Here is a 16,157-nt window from a genome sequence, read left to right on the forward strand (position 1 = left end):
GTTCATACAACAGTTTATTTTAAGACATTTATTGGACTGCAGACATAAAAATATGTAATGATTTGTTTTGTTTTATTTTTGCTTTGGTGTCTACAAAACTCATCAAAAAAATGATCATGATCTAACACAAAAGTGTCAGAAAAATGCATTTTTTTAAAGCCAGAAGTAAAAAGAGACTGTTTCATGACAAACCATAACTACACAATGTGTGAGGACATACTGCAGTGGAATAGTTCTTGTACTTGGGAGTGTAAAGGGCTGGAACGAGTCATTAATCAGTGTTTTGCTGTTTATTGATAGTGAGTGATTGATAGTGACTTTTCCAAACTGGTTACCCCAGGTGTAAATCTATAAAACTAACAAACACTGAATTACTTTTGGTGAGTCTGTTGTTTATATTGCTACAATGTTGGAGAAAATTGTCAATCTTGTCAATTTCTGGATTTGCAACATACAAATGCCATACACATCACATTGATCCAAAAGGCATCGTTGCACTCCTGTATTTATATCTGAAATATGAACTGTAAACACTGAACTGTAATGAGGAGCTCAGGGGAAAGGCACCTGACTGAAGGGCACCCTGAACATTGACTTTAATAGTGTTTAGCCCAACACAGCTATCACTCAAGAGTAACTGCTTGGTTTTATATAAAATGTAAAAAAGTGAAATAAACTTTGTGACATAAATAAGCATCTGTTTTGGCTTATACCAAATCTAATGGCACTACATTCATAGATGCTGTCTTTGTATTCAGTGAATAAACAGTCTCACTGCAAATCTCCGGCCACAGTTGCATAAGCAGCTCCAGATTAGAAATGGACCAAACCCTCAGATCAACAGGGCCCACCATGCAGCGTGTGTCAATTAGAATAAGTACTGCATCGCTTGGACTAGCAGGCAACTCTACAAACTTAATACAAGATTACCTTTGTGCTCATGTGTTCATTTGTGTAAACGTCTCTGTGAGAGAAACTGGTTGTCCATGTCTTTGAGGTGCTCTATTGATTAATACAAATTCAAATACAAACTCTTTATCTGTGGTTTGGCTCTATTTTACTAAAATAAACTGTACAAAGTTTTACATTTTGGACAAAATAAGCTATCCCCTTCACATCAGTTTGATATTCTATGGCAAAAAATCATGACTTTCCCTTTTAAAGCCAGAGTTTAAGAACTATTGATCATCTTCTTGAGAAAAACAGATATTTGATCTGTTTTGTGGAGGTACAAAAGGTTTGCTTTGACTTTTCATCTGTACTCGATATCAGATGACATCTCCACAGTAAGTCCTCCAGGCAGGTCTCTGAGCAATAATGACCTCAACCCCTCAGCCAGTCCTCAACCTTCCAGATGTGCGACCAGAGACACGGCCACAGGTTTGTTGATGTTGATGTCTGACGAGGGTGCTCTGGTGATGTCATTGGTAGGCTCGAAGCAAGGTCTGAGCTGGGGCACTGCTACGGCTGGCTGACCCAGAGAGGCCACCATAAAGAGGAGGTCGTTGGTTCGCCGTTGGGCACCTGGTCCACCTTTAAACACCTTTGTAGCGATCCTTGAAGAGCTCTTAATACTGGACCCCCTTCTGGGAATGGTACAGTGCAAGAATGCCTGGAAACACCTATAAAACTGAATACAAATACAAAGAAGGCTACTGTTAAGATTGAATCATTAATTTGATGAATTTTGACACTTGGATGCATCAAAAGGAGAGAATGATCAGTTATTGGGGACTAGACAATGTACACAGTAGAAGGCAGTTGAGAGGTGGTGGTTGATTCTGCTGCTGTGATGATGAAACTGAGGAGAGTTATAACACATTGCTGAAACAGAGGTAGAGAAAATGTGTTATTGTAAAATGTAGGTTGGTAAAGCTAACTATATATATAATTTGATTTGTTGACATAGTAGAGGAAGCCGTGCATCCACACAAACTGCTGAGTAGAATAGATGCTGTCAGAAGGTGCCAACAGGAGGGACTGACACATACACATGCGCTGTCAGGGTGGGATTAATACTGGATGGACCCCTTGATACATTTTTCAATCTGAAGCAGATCAGGAGGCCAACAGATAATACATTCATGTGGATCTTCCTGTATTACTCTATACAACACAGGCCCAGTGTTGCTCGGCTCAAAGACCTGTACCTGGTTGGACTGATGGACACATTATGAATAATAGAGGATCCCTGCAGCAGGTTGAAAGCATAACAGTGCATTCACAGCATTTGGCTACACTTGAAATTCTTGCCATTTCTGTCCATATCTACAAACATAGAAACAACATCAAAGACAGAGTCGGCTGCTGTGTGAAGATGCTACTCCTGAGTAAACGTAGTATACTTAGTATACCTCACATTCATGTATACTTATAGTCTACTACATTTTCTCATGAGATGCAATTTACAGCATGGTTCAAGGCTCAGTGACCGCTGGCTAAAGCAGGCAGGAGAGAGGTATTCACACCATGATTTTTTAAATGTGCTGTTTTATTGATAACGATGGAAATTAGGCGGACCAGATATTTTTCAGTTTAAATCCTAGTTTCAAACAAAGGAAATGTTTACTCTTGTCTATTTATCTCATTTCAATCCATGACATCTTCCAGAGAAAAGCAAACCAAACCAAACTTTTCCATCAGTTTTGGACAGCATTTATAATTATGTTGTGTTTTTGGGTGGTATTGAAAATTGAAAATCTGTTGTAACATGATTTGAAGGGCAGATTCAGATTGCATTGAACCTGCTTGTCCTTGAAAAATGAATCCTAGATCAAAATGTCCAGTGATGCACCATCACTAGTTGCCTGTGGTTCGCTGCTCCCACTGGCTCTACACACCACCCTTGGAAGAGGTTACTAAGTCTCTCAGTTTCAGTGTCAATGTCAGAAATAAAGTGATGTATGTAAAAGGGAAAATCAACAGATAGAAAAGGGACCTGCTGAGACAAGTGAGGAACGAGTTTGGAGATGACAAGGAGGGCTCTAGGACTTGATCTGCTCAAAACACATGGCACCAGGGGCAGACATACGGTCCTCATTTAGAAAAAAAAAAAAAAAATCTTGACCTAACTGTACCACTTACAACTAACTGTATTGCTCTGAACTTGGAAGTCATTACCAACATCAGCCTCTTTGCCATTACAACAACTTTCCTCAAAGTTTATTCAGGAGGCACATCGCTGTAGTGGTATCATATTAAAGGCCATCTTGTTCCTCTGTGGCAGATTGGCGAGTCCCAGGGCTAATATTTGTTGTTGCTGTCTCCATTAATTGCAGGAAATTAGGTCGATAGGGGCTAGTACACCATGGCTCTGTCTACAGTAATAGTGCTCTGCCAGCAATAAGCCACTATGGAGTCATTCTTCAGGATTCAGACTTGCTGCAGTGTGTGTTTTGAAAATAGAGGCACCTGGATGATACGAGGCTGTAATCAAAAGCTGATGTGTTGTAAGATATCCTCGAAAGTATTTAATTTGGGTAATGTCAATAGTAGAGAAGAAACAGAAGATATAGAACAACTCTATCTGACAGAAAGTTGCCAGACTGTTTTCATGCTTTTCTTTATTAACTCCTACGTTAGCTTGTTGGGGCCTGGGTTTTTATTTTATTTTAGATTTAGATAAACTGGGAGAAGGCCCCAGGGGAGACTCAGGACACGCAAGATATACTCTCTCAGCTGGCCTCGGAACGCCTTGGGGTCCCATCGGAGGAGCTTGAGGAAATGTCTTGGGAGAGGAACATCTGGGAGTCCCTGCTTAGACTGCTGCCCCCATGACCCGGCCCCGGATAAGTGGGGAAAAAATGGATGGATGGATTTCGATATATTTTATTAATCCGTTTGAGGAAATGATTTTGTTGCAGTGCCTCATTTTATTTGACGCAGTTTGACTAGTAAATTAAGGCATATATATTTTGTTTGAATTTAATAAGACTCACTGTGTCCAAAAATACATCAAATTATTAGAATATTATTATGACAATACAAAGGATAGTTATCAAATATCACATTTTTCTCATATTGTGCTGGCCTAGTGGTTTCAATAGAGTTTGAAATAATTACGGTCTGATTTAGATCTGTCAGAAAATCAGTACTCGTCAGACTGTGCACTAATGAAGCACTGAACATCCATCTGCAGGAAACGTCTTCTGAAAAGTACTTGACACTTTGTTTGATTTAGTTTCACAGCTGATTAGGCTCTGTGTCTGACAATAGCCTTCAAAAGAGGGTCTTGATATAACACAGAGATGAGTATATACACTAGAGTGCAGTACATAAGGGACTGAAAAGATCCTGTAATGTTTAAACCCTCAGTCGTCCAGGTGTGATCCATTGAAGAAAAAAATCTAATCTGTCAACTGGACAAAACATTTTTTGAAGGAAGATGTTTCGCTGCTCATCCAAGCCGCTTCTTCAGTTTTGGTCAGATAGCTGGTGGACACTGCCTTATATTTATCTGGAGGGAGGAGCTAACTACACTGAAACTAACACACCTATCGTTTACATTTTGTTGCTTAGATCTATTGAAGCAAAGTGTGAACTGTGCATGAGTCGTATTAAGCATCATTTATTCAGACCCCTAAATAGGAAATATTATCTTTATTAACAAAAAATGCCTTTTTAACTCCCCTCTCAAACCATTTATTTTCTTTGGCTAAGATCTCTACCTGACCATCTTCAAAGGAGTGGTTAGTGGCTTTGAGATGGAGATACACGGCAGACTGGGGTCTTGAGGTGCTCTCGCAATGGTGTTGGTACATTCAACTGAGAACTCAGATTCAACTGAGTTTGCAGGAAACCCAGGAGACCTATATAAATTGAATCTGAAACTGCAAATTACAGTAGTGTTTTATGTCTAAACTCAGCACCTTTAAGTGTGGAACATTGAATTGATATGACAAGAGTTACATGAATATGCCTCACAGTCTATAAGGCTGTTCGTGTGTCACAGTTTTCGCATTCCATTTTGAAAGCTAAAACTTGACAGCATTCATAACTTAAAGAAAATGGTACTATGATCAGGATTTGGAACAATCGCAACACAATACCACATTTTAATTGGGATATACTATAGTTACAACAAAGTTCCACATACTACCAACATATTCTGCATGCACTGGCTCAAACTTTCATATAGTTTAGTTTTGTCCATCAATAAGTAAGAACCCTTTGAACTTACCCACAATGTGAGATGTCCTATACACTCTGGTCTTCTCAGTGGGACAGTATCGACACCAGCTACTTGAATCTGTACAGCATTTTTAGTCTTCAACTCGCCTCAACTCACAGTTTCCATAGCAACGGGCTGGGAGGAATTGAAGACTGAAAATGACATACAGGACACTGGGTGTCCCCCTGTGGGAGGTGAGCTGTGAGGGACAGAAGAGCCCATGTCTACACCACTGACAAACCTCAGCTTCTTATATTCAGGCACAATATATATATATAAAAGCATTAGCATTTGCCAACAACTCAGTAATAACAGCTGCAGACAGACACACAGACTATTAGATTGTTCCACAGCCCTTTTCTTTACTTTTTACATTGTTTTGCTAATGTATCTCTATGGGCATTTTGCATTTCTGCCGGTAACCGTAGTACAAGGTAACTTCTTCCAACTCTTATTTAATTAGACCAAGCATTATGTGTCTGTCACCTAAACCTAAAAAATGAAAACTTGAAACTTGAGAAGTTATAAAAGAATAAGTTTTAAATCACATTATATTGCAAGAGTATTTGATATAATTCTCTGAGGTGTGCACACAATGCCGTCTAGGGACTATTGTTGTCTTAAAATCCTTACACAGCAGTTTGGTTTCATTTAATAGACCAGAATAAGATGATACAGATTACACTGAAGAAAAGTGTTATCATTTCTGCCCCAGTGGAACAGGATATCCATGTTATCTAAAGGTTTATTTCTCGTGATGAAGTGTGTTTCAGAAAAAAGCACAGAAGATCTTAAATCTTTGGCTCTGTTTTCCAGTAAGTACTTTTATTTTGAGGGAGGAACTTGATAAGTACACAAAAAGTGTAAAGTAAAACTTTTTGTAACCTTAAAAAATGCAAAAAAATAAAAAAAAAATAAATTAGAATAAAAAAAAAAAAATCAAATGCCTTGAAAGAAAAAGGAATGTTAAGCAGATATTGGAGACCTACAGTGTTATTAGGATTTATGTTTCCATTGTGAGATACAGCTGCATTTATTTTTGTGCTGGAAGTGTGGCAGCACAGTGACTAGCACTCTAACCTCACAGCAAGGTTTTGGGTACAACTCCTATGTTGCCCAGTGCCTTCTATGTAGAGTTTGCATGTTTCTTCCCGTATTTGTGTGGGTTTTCCCCAGAGCACTCCGGATTCCCCATCAACCCGAAACATGCACAATAATCTTTAACAACAATGGCCTTCATACAGCACACTGTATTTATATGTTTACTCATTCAGTTTTATGAGGTAAACTTCCTGATCCTAAAAGGCTCCCTGAGGATATAGTTTAGATACATTTAGGTGCCTAGTGCCAGCTGTTCCCTGAGCTCCTAAACCTGAGTCAATAAGCCTGAGTGTAATTAGCCCACAGTTTAAAGTGTGTATGTGAGCTGAAGCATAAGGCAGCTGACAGCACGCTGGTGCAGACACACTGTATGATCTTACAGAGCGTCATGTTAAAGTAAACAACTGTCTCTGTACTAAAATGGTTGGCATCACATTCCTCTGGGAGAAGTGCAGCCATCCCCGGCTGTTGAAGCACACCTGTAAATGAGGTCTGGATACTAATGATTTTAAAGGAGGATAGCTTACCCAGAAAAGGCTATTTCAGAGGATTAGTGCAGTAGATGAACCTCGGAGTCAAGAGGAGCAAAGTGGTTTTGATCGTGCTCAGGGAACACTGGACCTGCTCTTTACCTTCTGTTAGGTGCTTGAGTGTTTATGGAAGTTTGCTCTGCCAGTCCATGTGCATTTTTATTTTCAAAGTAGGCCTAGGGGATGGGCGATCAAAATCATACACTGACATCTATAACAATCTATTATTTTGAGTAAATCATCAAATAATGATTCAGAGATTCAACTTTTAATGCTCAAATAAAATGTATTTGACTCATCCTTCAATGATGCTGTAGCAACCTGTCGGGACCAGTGAGCACTATGCAGCATCATGCACTAAGATCTCCAGATCTTGAGTTAGGCTTCGTCAGGACTACCTTAGCTGATTTTACATATTGTGCATGTTTTGGGTTGGGGTAACCAACCCAGGAGGTGGTTCAGGAGGCGCAAATGCCAGTCACTCAGCCACTTTGTTTAGAGTTTATTTAATGTAGGTTTCCTGCATTTATTCACATCATTAATACTGACTTCTATTGTCTAGATTCATAGCCATCAGTTATGTCATAATGAAAATAAAGGTTCACTCCTTGAAGGCTAAATTCTATACAGTAAACACATATTCTTTTTTTTTCTTTTGTTTAGCATCAGTAGCCTTCAATAACAAAAGACTCCTGTGAAAAAGAAACCATTTTGAATCAGACACGATTAGTTTGGGTGTTAAAGCTTTGCCTGAATCAAACATCCAAATTAATCTGAGCACAAAACATCTGTAAGAACAACAGTGCTTTTCACAGTTTTCACTGTCTGTCTGAATATTCATTTTACCATGCTTAGACAACTGCTGGTGTTTGTTATTGTTAATTTTAGGCTGCCATCCTCACCTGTTTGTTCATGAAGACATAGATGACTGGGTTGATCACAGTGCTGGTCTTGGCTAGGATTGAGGGGATGATGCTGGCCTCAGGAGTGACCAGACCTGGGGGTCCAAATGTGGCCAAAAGAGCCATGATGCCATAGGGCAGCCAGCACAAGAGGTAGCAGATGACCATAACCACCACCATGAACAGCACTCGCTGCTCGCGCTTCCTGCTCACCGATACGTTGATCCCACTCACCTGGGGAGGGCAAGACAGGTTAGCTTTGAAATGTAGTGATGTCACTAATGACGCCAGTGTCATTACTGCAGCATGTAAAATATAGTATACTTTAAAGTATTGTTTAGCTTCTAGGGATTTAACTTAAAGGTGCATAATGTAACTTTTCCACCACCTGGTTGTCTCCTTGAAGATGTTATTGCTTTCCCTGGAATGTTTCACAGTATTAGCTTTATATTGTATTAACTCTAATAGTATAACTGTTATTATTGGTCAAAAATATACCAAAAACATCCATTGTTTCTGTGAGCGGGGTCGGCACTTTACATATATGACCTGCAACTTCAGCCATGATGTGCTTAATGCCATATTGTGGCACATTCCAGGCAAAGCGATCTCTATGGAGACAAGAATGTGGCGGATCCTCCAGCAGAAAAGTTGCACAGTGTATCTTTAAAATGTACGGAAAAGCATTAATCAATGAAGAGAGAGACAAGAGGACTGAAAAACACAGGCACTGAGGCACTACAACCTGCAGTATTGGATTTCCTGAAGTTTGAATCTCTCAGACAGGAACATGCAGGCTAACACCCTTCATTCCTCTTTTTAATTGATGCCACCAGGAAATACACCACCAAACACTTGCTTAACAGTTTCATAAGTTATTAATTATTTTTGTTTTTAAAGGTTCATAGTTGAACATTTTGTTTCCCAGCTACTGTAGCAGACTATGTACAGGTGTTGTATTGTTACAGGCCCATTGCATCATAGTTGGCAAAAACTACAATCCCCTTGCCTGAACAAAGTTGCAAAGCCTTGACCTAGAGTTCCTGAAGTTGTTCTCAAATAACATGGCAAAATCTACTTTTGAGCAAAGCACAATGACTTTGGAAGTAGTACTTAAGTTTAAAATGTAATAATTTTTTTCCAAGCAAACTAACCAGCTGACCAACCATTTCTGTAAAATGGCACTTTAGCACTTTGCTAATAATTTCATTTGAATATAGAAATCACTATTTGATGTACAGTTATGGGAGGCAGATTAAAGCTCTTTAATATGATGTTTTAATTGTTTCTCTACCTAATACATCACCATTCATTCATTTCAGAGTCCTCTTTTTATGCAAAGCCATTTTAATTTGTATAAGCTCAATGCTGTCACTCACTCCAGTTGACTAGTAGTGGAACGAAGTGCTTGCACACTTCCCTATGCTGTATGCATAGCATGCACCCAGATGACATGTACATTAGTCCAGAGATAAGTCATCATTGCTCTCATGACAGCTTATTACCCAGAAAAATATTTATGCAGTTTCCCTCTCAGGTCCTCAGTGGGGTACGTATAACCCTGTAGTGTACACAGTGGCTTCGCTCCTGCATTATTCAGCCCACATACTATTGACCACATACTTGGGCTGAATGTGTTGTTGTCATTGCTATACGGCTCTGGGCTCTGTCTTCTGTTTGCTTGTGCAAATGAGCAAATAAAATTGTAATCAGGCCAAACTGGTTATTGACAGCTTATTTGGGTTCAGTTGGTCCCCAGAAAGAATAACAAAGAAGGCCTAAGCACAAGTTTATGTCAATAGAGAGACTGGCCTAAATGTTACAGTGTCCAATGGTGTTTCAGTTATAGCTAACGAGATGACAAAACAACAGCTTATTTTTATTTTTGTTGAATTTAAGGTGGACTATGTAACTTTTCAGGTTGGGGGTGTGGCACCTGCTTTTCATCATGGAGACATTATGTGTTATGTTACACAGTAAGGCATCAAACATATCTATCTTACTGCATAACCAAAGCACTCTACTTCTCCAATCCCATTGTTGATGTCATTTTTTATAATGGCTAATTTGAGTACAGAAATGAAGTGGTGCAGATGATGTTAATGTTCTTATTGAGGACATTAAGATGGTGTGCTCTTTTCTGCAATCACAGATGCTGCTGCATAACTGAACACTCACAGAAAGTTTCAGATGCGAAACAGGAAGCAAAACAGCCCTTATTATTATGCCTGCTGGGCAAATGATTGGTAAGCATCAAATTATTATTGCATATTTACATAATTATAATCATAAATGTGATGTGAAAAATAAAAAAAACGTTGTGTAGGGAATTTAGCCACTTTAGAATATAGATCGACCAGCCGAAGATGATGCTATAAAGATGCAGCAAATTAGAGAAGCCCTTAACGACCCAAACACAGAAAGAGCAGTGAGCTCTCCTCAGCTGGAAGCAGCACGCTATAGGTAGAAGGTACCAGAGCTCAGACTACTTTTGGGGAAGTTCCAAAAAGTTTGAAATATTGACAGTACTATAGACATCGGCAAACACCGCTGTAAAGAATAGTGCAGCCAAAATGATTCTTGGACGAGCACTATGTAATAAACTTGAATTAATTTGCCCTCCACCAAAGTGCTGATTGCCAATGTATGTGACAGTTTGGTTCATTTAGCATTCTGTTGAGAGTCTAAATAATTATTATAACTTTGGTTTCAATTAGATTTCTTGTGTTTGTGTTGTAACTATGATTATTGTCAGCTGTGAAAATGTGACTGAAATGAGAGGCAGGGTGAGTGTGATGAAAGTCCACACTGAAGTTGCCTGTCTCTTTGTGAGCTGTGCAGAGTCTGTCAGTGACTGCCTTCTGCTGTGTGACACTTGGACATGAGGAAGCTGCTCTTAAACATGTCAGTTTGTTTGTCCCTCACTGACACGTAGAGACGGCCCCTGTCGCGGGCCCCGACTTGTGTGCACTGTCACATGTGAAGGAGGCTACATATCCTCTTCCCATATATACTTCTGTTTTACATACTGGCCACTACTAATTGGTTTCTGTTTGAAAATGCTGAAATTGCATGACTCACTGGACATTACTAATTGAATGTTAAGTATCTCAAATGGGAAGATTGTGTCTGGAATACGTCTATTGGCATCTATCATGATCTTTTTTTTTTTTTCCCCCAAAATGTGTTTTTCTCAAGGGAACGTCTGAAGGGCCTTTTTCTCAAAACAAAATTATTTCTAGAGCTTCTAGAGCCTTGTTTGGAATTCAATCAATCTGCAACACAAAGAAAATATAAAGTTCTTTTAATCACAATCAATATTTAGTCATTTCTTCAGTGTAACAGAAATAAAGTTTGAATTGAAAAAATCATCAATGATCAGCTTCGGTCTTTTTAATGGAGAGGTTGTCAGTCTTTTATCAGTAAAAGTTTGTGGTCTGGAGCGTAGTCCAGACTTTGGAGGAAGAATCATCATTATCTAGGATTAAAAGTCTATCTTGTTGAAGTTCTGGAGATGAATACTGAAAGTTTTTTTTTTAAATTTAAAACAGAACAAAATTGAATCAAACATCGTGATACGTTTTTTGTGATATGGCCCAGCCCTAATAGCAGCCTTCTTGATCAGAGGCTGGTGTTGTGTGGAGTAAGTTGCAGCAGTTGCAGTTGTCTGAGCAGCAGCGGTGGTTTGATGGACAGTATGGAGGGCAGAGGAACAGTGATGTGACACAGTGTGGTGCATGTGTCAGCTGCAGCCAGCCCTCGGCCTGTCACTCATGATGGAGAGGAGTGCACATGTCTCCACCACATCAATATTTCAGCACGGTTCAAGGAGAAGGCTTCCTACTCCACAATCACTTAACTGCAGATTTCAGCTGAAGATAAGACCAGTATTTGTGACGCCTCTGCTAGTGTCTCAAACTGATGGGAAATAAGATAGCAGTAATATGCAACTTTATAAGAACTACATTAAGAATAATTCAGGCTTAGTAATTACTTCATTAATCAATACCTTAAACCTAACTTTTAACCATTACGAAATGTTACTTTCTACTTTTTCAAGTAGTACTGTTTCCTTTCCTCTTTTTAGGCCCAGACGTTGGCGAAGGGCCTGTTAGTAGGCACGGCTGCGTAAGTGCAGTGACAGGAAGTGCCCGTCAGTGACCAGGGACCCTCACATTATATATATATATATATATATATATATATATATATATATAATGTTGACATTTGTAAAAATGCCACCATATTTATAAGCAATGAGGAAGAGCAATAATGCCTCACAACTGGCAGTGGATGTAATGTAAAGAGGGAAACTGAGGGCGTCATAGCGCCCCTTCCTTTAGCGCCGGGGTGTGGCAGGGCGTGGGAAGATGTAGGCATGGGCCGAGGAGTGAGGCATCAAAAGTTATGTTTGTTTTTTGTTTTTTTTCAGAAGCCATATGGCCTCTATGTGGCGAAGCTGCAATTGCCCACTTTCTGTGAAATTTAGAATTTTTATCAGTTATTAAATGGAATTTGGCATGCTACGGGCCTCTATAGGTGGAAATGGTAAAATTTTAACGGTAAAATCACCAAATCTCACAAGGAGTTACCCATTTTGCACCACATCTTCATCAAAAAAGTCAAAGACGGCCACACCCATCTCCCACTGTGCTGCCATGGCAACAAGCCAAAGGGACGTCCTGAGCCAAACCAAATTTGGTACACAGATGAAACTAACTGGAAGTCTGCCATCTCGGATTAATAATGTGACATATGTCATAAAGTAATCCTATGGAGACAATTCTGACACATTTTCATTTGTTACACGTTTAAAACAAGCACAACCTAAAATTTGGGCAAATTTTCAAAAAGGCGCGCAAGTGTCCCCAACTAAATGATCGTGAACATAATAATGCAGCCCAACAAAGGTATAGAGTGTACGTGACAGTGCACCACAGGATAAACTGTTCCCACTATATTTTTACCAGTCTAGGCGGCCTGGGAAAAAAAGGGCATTAGTGCCCTCTGAGTGCTCTGGGTGGCCGCAGGCAAAGGCCGATCATTGCCACTTGCGGCTATATTTTCAGTTTACTACTAGTAGACTCATATCTTCAACAACTAAAATCTTCTTCTACAACTATTTTATAATGATCTGAATCAAGTTTTAATTCAAATAGTGATCAATGAGTGCATCCTTTGTATGAATAAACATTTAATTAAACCCTAATATCTTGTAATCAGATGTATATATGTATATATATATATTTTATTTTTTTTTATTTTTTTTAAAACAAACTGAACTAAGATGAGTAACTCCTTCTTAAATTGAATTGAGAGCCAGTCAATGTAAGTCTGAAGCTAAGCGTAAATCAGTTTTTGACAGCAGACAGTGGTGTGAAAGTGAAGTCTTCAGGGTGAAGGACAAGTCACTCCAGCATGAACACTGTGGGAGGAGGAGAGGGTGTTAGGGGAGATCTGTCCATTCTTTAGAGATAATCTCAAATGAATCACTACAAAAAAAAATAAATCGTTTTGCTCTCTCTTGGCTCGCTGTGCCTTTTTGTCACAGTACTTCACATGTGCTGGTGTTGTAGAGTTTCTGCTGTTAGTTTTGGGAATATCCATGGTTTCTCACTACGTACTAAATCTTAAGCATTAGGCTACAACAAATTAAATTGCATTTTCTAATTATTTTTGCAAAAAGGAAAGGTTAACTTCTGAATCTAACTACCACTAGTAAACTTGACTTTAAGGCCTTGTTATAGAAAAAAAATTCAATATCAGCAAATGTGGGTTATTGGCCACAACAGCAAGTCAAATATCAGATAACGGAATCGACTGGGGAAAAAAATCATATCTAACCACAACTTCAGACTGGCTGAAGACACGGCTACTTTACTCTAATGGTTGTATTGAGTAATAGGCTGAATAAAAACAACAAATAATGAGATCTGCAGGAAGTTTCGAATGTGACAGGCTAATTGTTTTCTTTTGTGAACCCTGGAATTCTCTCATTACAAATTCCTGAAGCATTGGCCTCAAGTCTTTGGGAACTTAAACCTTTTCAAGGGTCGCTTTGAGATTTGCTTTGTAAACATTACAAACTTTACAGTGCTTCAAGTTTCTCTCAAAAAATCAAAAGAGAAAAGGTTTGCTTGACCTCATATGACAACAGTTGCTGTCAATTCTGCCATGTTTCACTGCTGTCCATGCAGACACACTGTGACACCCTCAAAGTGCTCCTAATTAACCAAACATAATCTGATAATGTGAACTTTTCAGGCCAGCTAACTGGATTTTCTAAATGCATTTGTGTGCCCATTCCTGAGGTACAGGGTTACCAGCTGTGTCCCAGAATGCACTTCACCCGGCTGTTATTATTACACTGTGAGATGGCAGTGCTGATAGACAGTGGGCCAGACACAGAGGTGAGAACAGACACATGGAGCTGAGGAAGGGGCAGGTGATGAGAGCCTGTTGGAGAGACAGTGAATATTTCCATCTGGAGTGGCTGGTGTGAGATATATTGAGGCCATATGAGACTAGACTTACTCTGGAGTGCTGCAGTTGTATTATGAAAAGGTGAGGCTTGTATCTGATGGAGGTATTTATACCCAGGGTTAGGGTGACCGTATCAAATTGTAGACAAAGAGGGGCAGTTTCAAATAAGGAGAGAGACTGAAAGGCCAAATCAAAAAAGAAACATCAGTGGTACTCTGCATACTGTGAAAAGTGAAATATCCTTTGTTATATGGACAGCCAATGTGGTTTCAGCACCACAAGGTGTCTCCTGTGTTCATACAAGTGACACTGATGAACAGTGATGAGTACAGAATTGGCACACTTCAGTTCCACCACAAAGTCAGATGTCAACATTTTTAGCATTTAGTTACTTTTGTCAAACTGCCTTATTTGTGCATGAACAAACTGCCAAGATGAATGAAATTCCTTAGAGAGGCGAGTGGAAAAAGTAGAACTTGTGAAAGTTGATAAGAAGGATGTTTGGGGCGCGCTTACTGTAAATGCGTATTCTTTATCCTGTCTGATCTACAGAGGCCTTTTTCATTTCTCCTCTGAACTCGGCTGCTTCTGGAAATGCAGCGAGTCCAAACTTATCTGAACAGGAGCTGTGTGATCTTTGGGAAGAACTCTTCTTGAATCTTGAGCTACATGCTGCAAGTCATGTCTTCGTCTTTTCATTTATTAAATATTAAGATATGCTTGACTTTTACATTGCTGAGGCAAAACAGCTTCAGGAATAAGGGAAGCTGAGCTAATCAGAGTGACAGTGCGATGCTTGGAACAGTCTGGAGTACAAGCTAGTTTGGATATTTCTCTTGTATGATTGCTCTCTTTGGCAGAGCTCTGACAGCAGAAAGTGTTTTATGAAATCAAAGTCGGCGTCAGCCTTTGGCACTACAACATCTCCATCTCAAACAGGCACATGTGCCGCTCTGCTGAAGGCAGAGAGCACACGTCACTGCAGCTCCACATTCATCAAACAAGCCACAAATTGGATGTTATGGTTCACACACTTCCTGTACACAGATGTACTTTTGGCACTGTTTTGACAAACATGTTTACAGTATACCAGAGAGATGCCTCATCTACAAAACCAATCACTAAAGCAATAGTAAGTAGGAAATGCATGCTTTACCTTCACAGAATGCCACTTCTAGCTAGACGTCCAAAATATGTATGTTACTGCAGTAGATGTGACCCTCCCATATTCAAACTGAGTTTATTCTAATGAAACTATGAACAAGAAGCCAAATATATTACCTTTACAGATATAAGCTCATTCAATAAAATAAATAAATACTGAAAAGAAAACCTGTACTGTTGCATTCCTAAAAGTGTAGAGTAGAAGTTGTGTCATAGTTAAGTCAAACATAGCGCTAATATTTTCCTATTGTACTGTGCATATTTTTAATTACTGAAGCATAGTGCGACTTTCCAAAGGTGGACACATACATACAGCATTTCTGCCTGCCCCGGCACACCTCCCCATCAGACCCTGTTTTGCCAGTTGCAGCTAAAAATGATTGATGGCTGGATTTGCATTAGTTGCATTAGTTGGGTACATTTGTGGCCCCTCCTGTTCAGTGCCAAATGCTCCATGCGCCTGTCGGGTCCATCAAAGGACCTCTCTCAGCAAGAATACTCCACACTCCACTGAGTCCCATTACAGACCCCCTCTTTATGTGCGTGCCCCTGCTGCTGTCGTGGGACACACATTTGATTTTGACTTTAATTGACTAGAAAAAAGGGCCATGAAAGTCCAGTGCTGTATGGGTGAACCTTGTAGGCTATTGGGAATCAAATGGAGGGTGCACTTCTTTTGCTGCTTGGGGACGGCGGCACTGAATACACGGAGAGATGAGGACATTCATTTTCATACAGAGTAATAACTTGTGGCAGCGGCAACGCTATAAAAGAAGTGCACCATTGACATGTTCGAACTGCAGCTTT

At 39.6% G+C, this 16,157-nt stretch overlaps 1 protein-coding gene across 1 annotated transcript in view; it reads right to left on the reverse strand.

Annotated features, from left to right (window-relative positions):
- Window positions 1–212: 212 nt before the first annotated feature.
- The window catches only part of LOC117385425 (vertebrate ancient opsin-like), a 41,796-nt gene continuing 25,851 nt past the window's right edge, over window positions 213–16,157 (reverse strand). The window contains exons 3-4 of the mRNA XM_033982722.2: window positions 7,704–7,937; window positions 213–1,630 (exon numbers count right to left, since the gene is read on the reverse strand). Of these exons, the coding sequence (XP_033838613.1) occupies window positions 1,343–1,630; window positions 7,704–7,937 (522 nt within the window). The 3' untranslated portion in view covers window positions 213–1,342. The remainder of the gene's footprint in view (window positions 1,631–7,703; window positions 7,938–16,157) is intronic.

The sequence above is a fragment of the Periophthalmus magnuspinnatus genome, chromosome 17 (assembly GCF_009829125.3).
Source record: "Periophthalmus magnuspinnatus isolate fPerMag1 chromosome 17, fPerMag1.2.pri, whole genome shotgun sequence".
NCBI classification, from domain to species: Eukaryota; Metazoa; Chordata; class Actinopteri; order Gobiiformes; family Gobiidae; genus Periophthalmus; species Periophthalmus magnuspinnatus.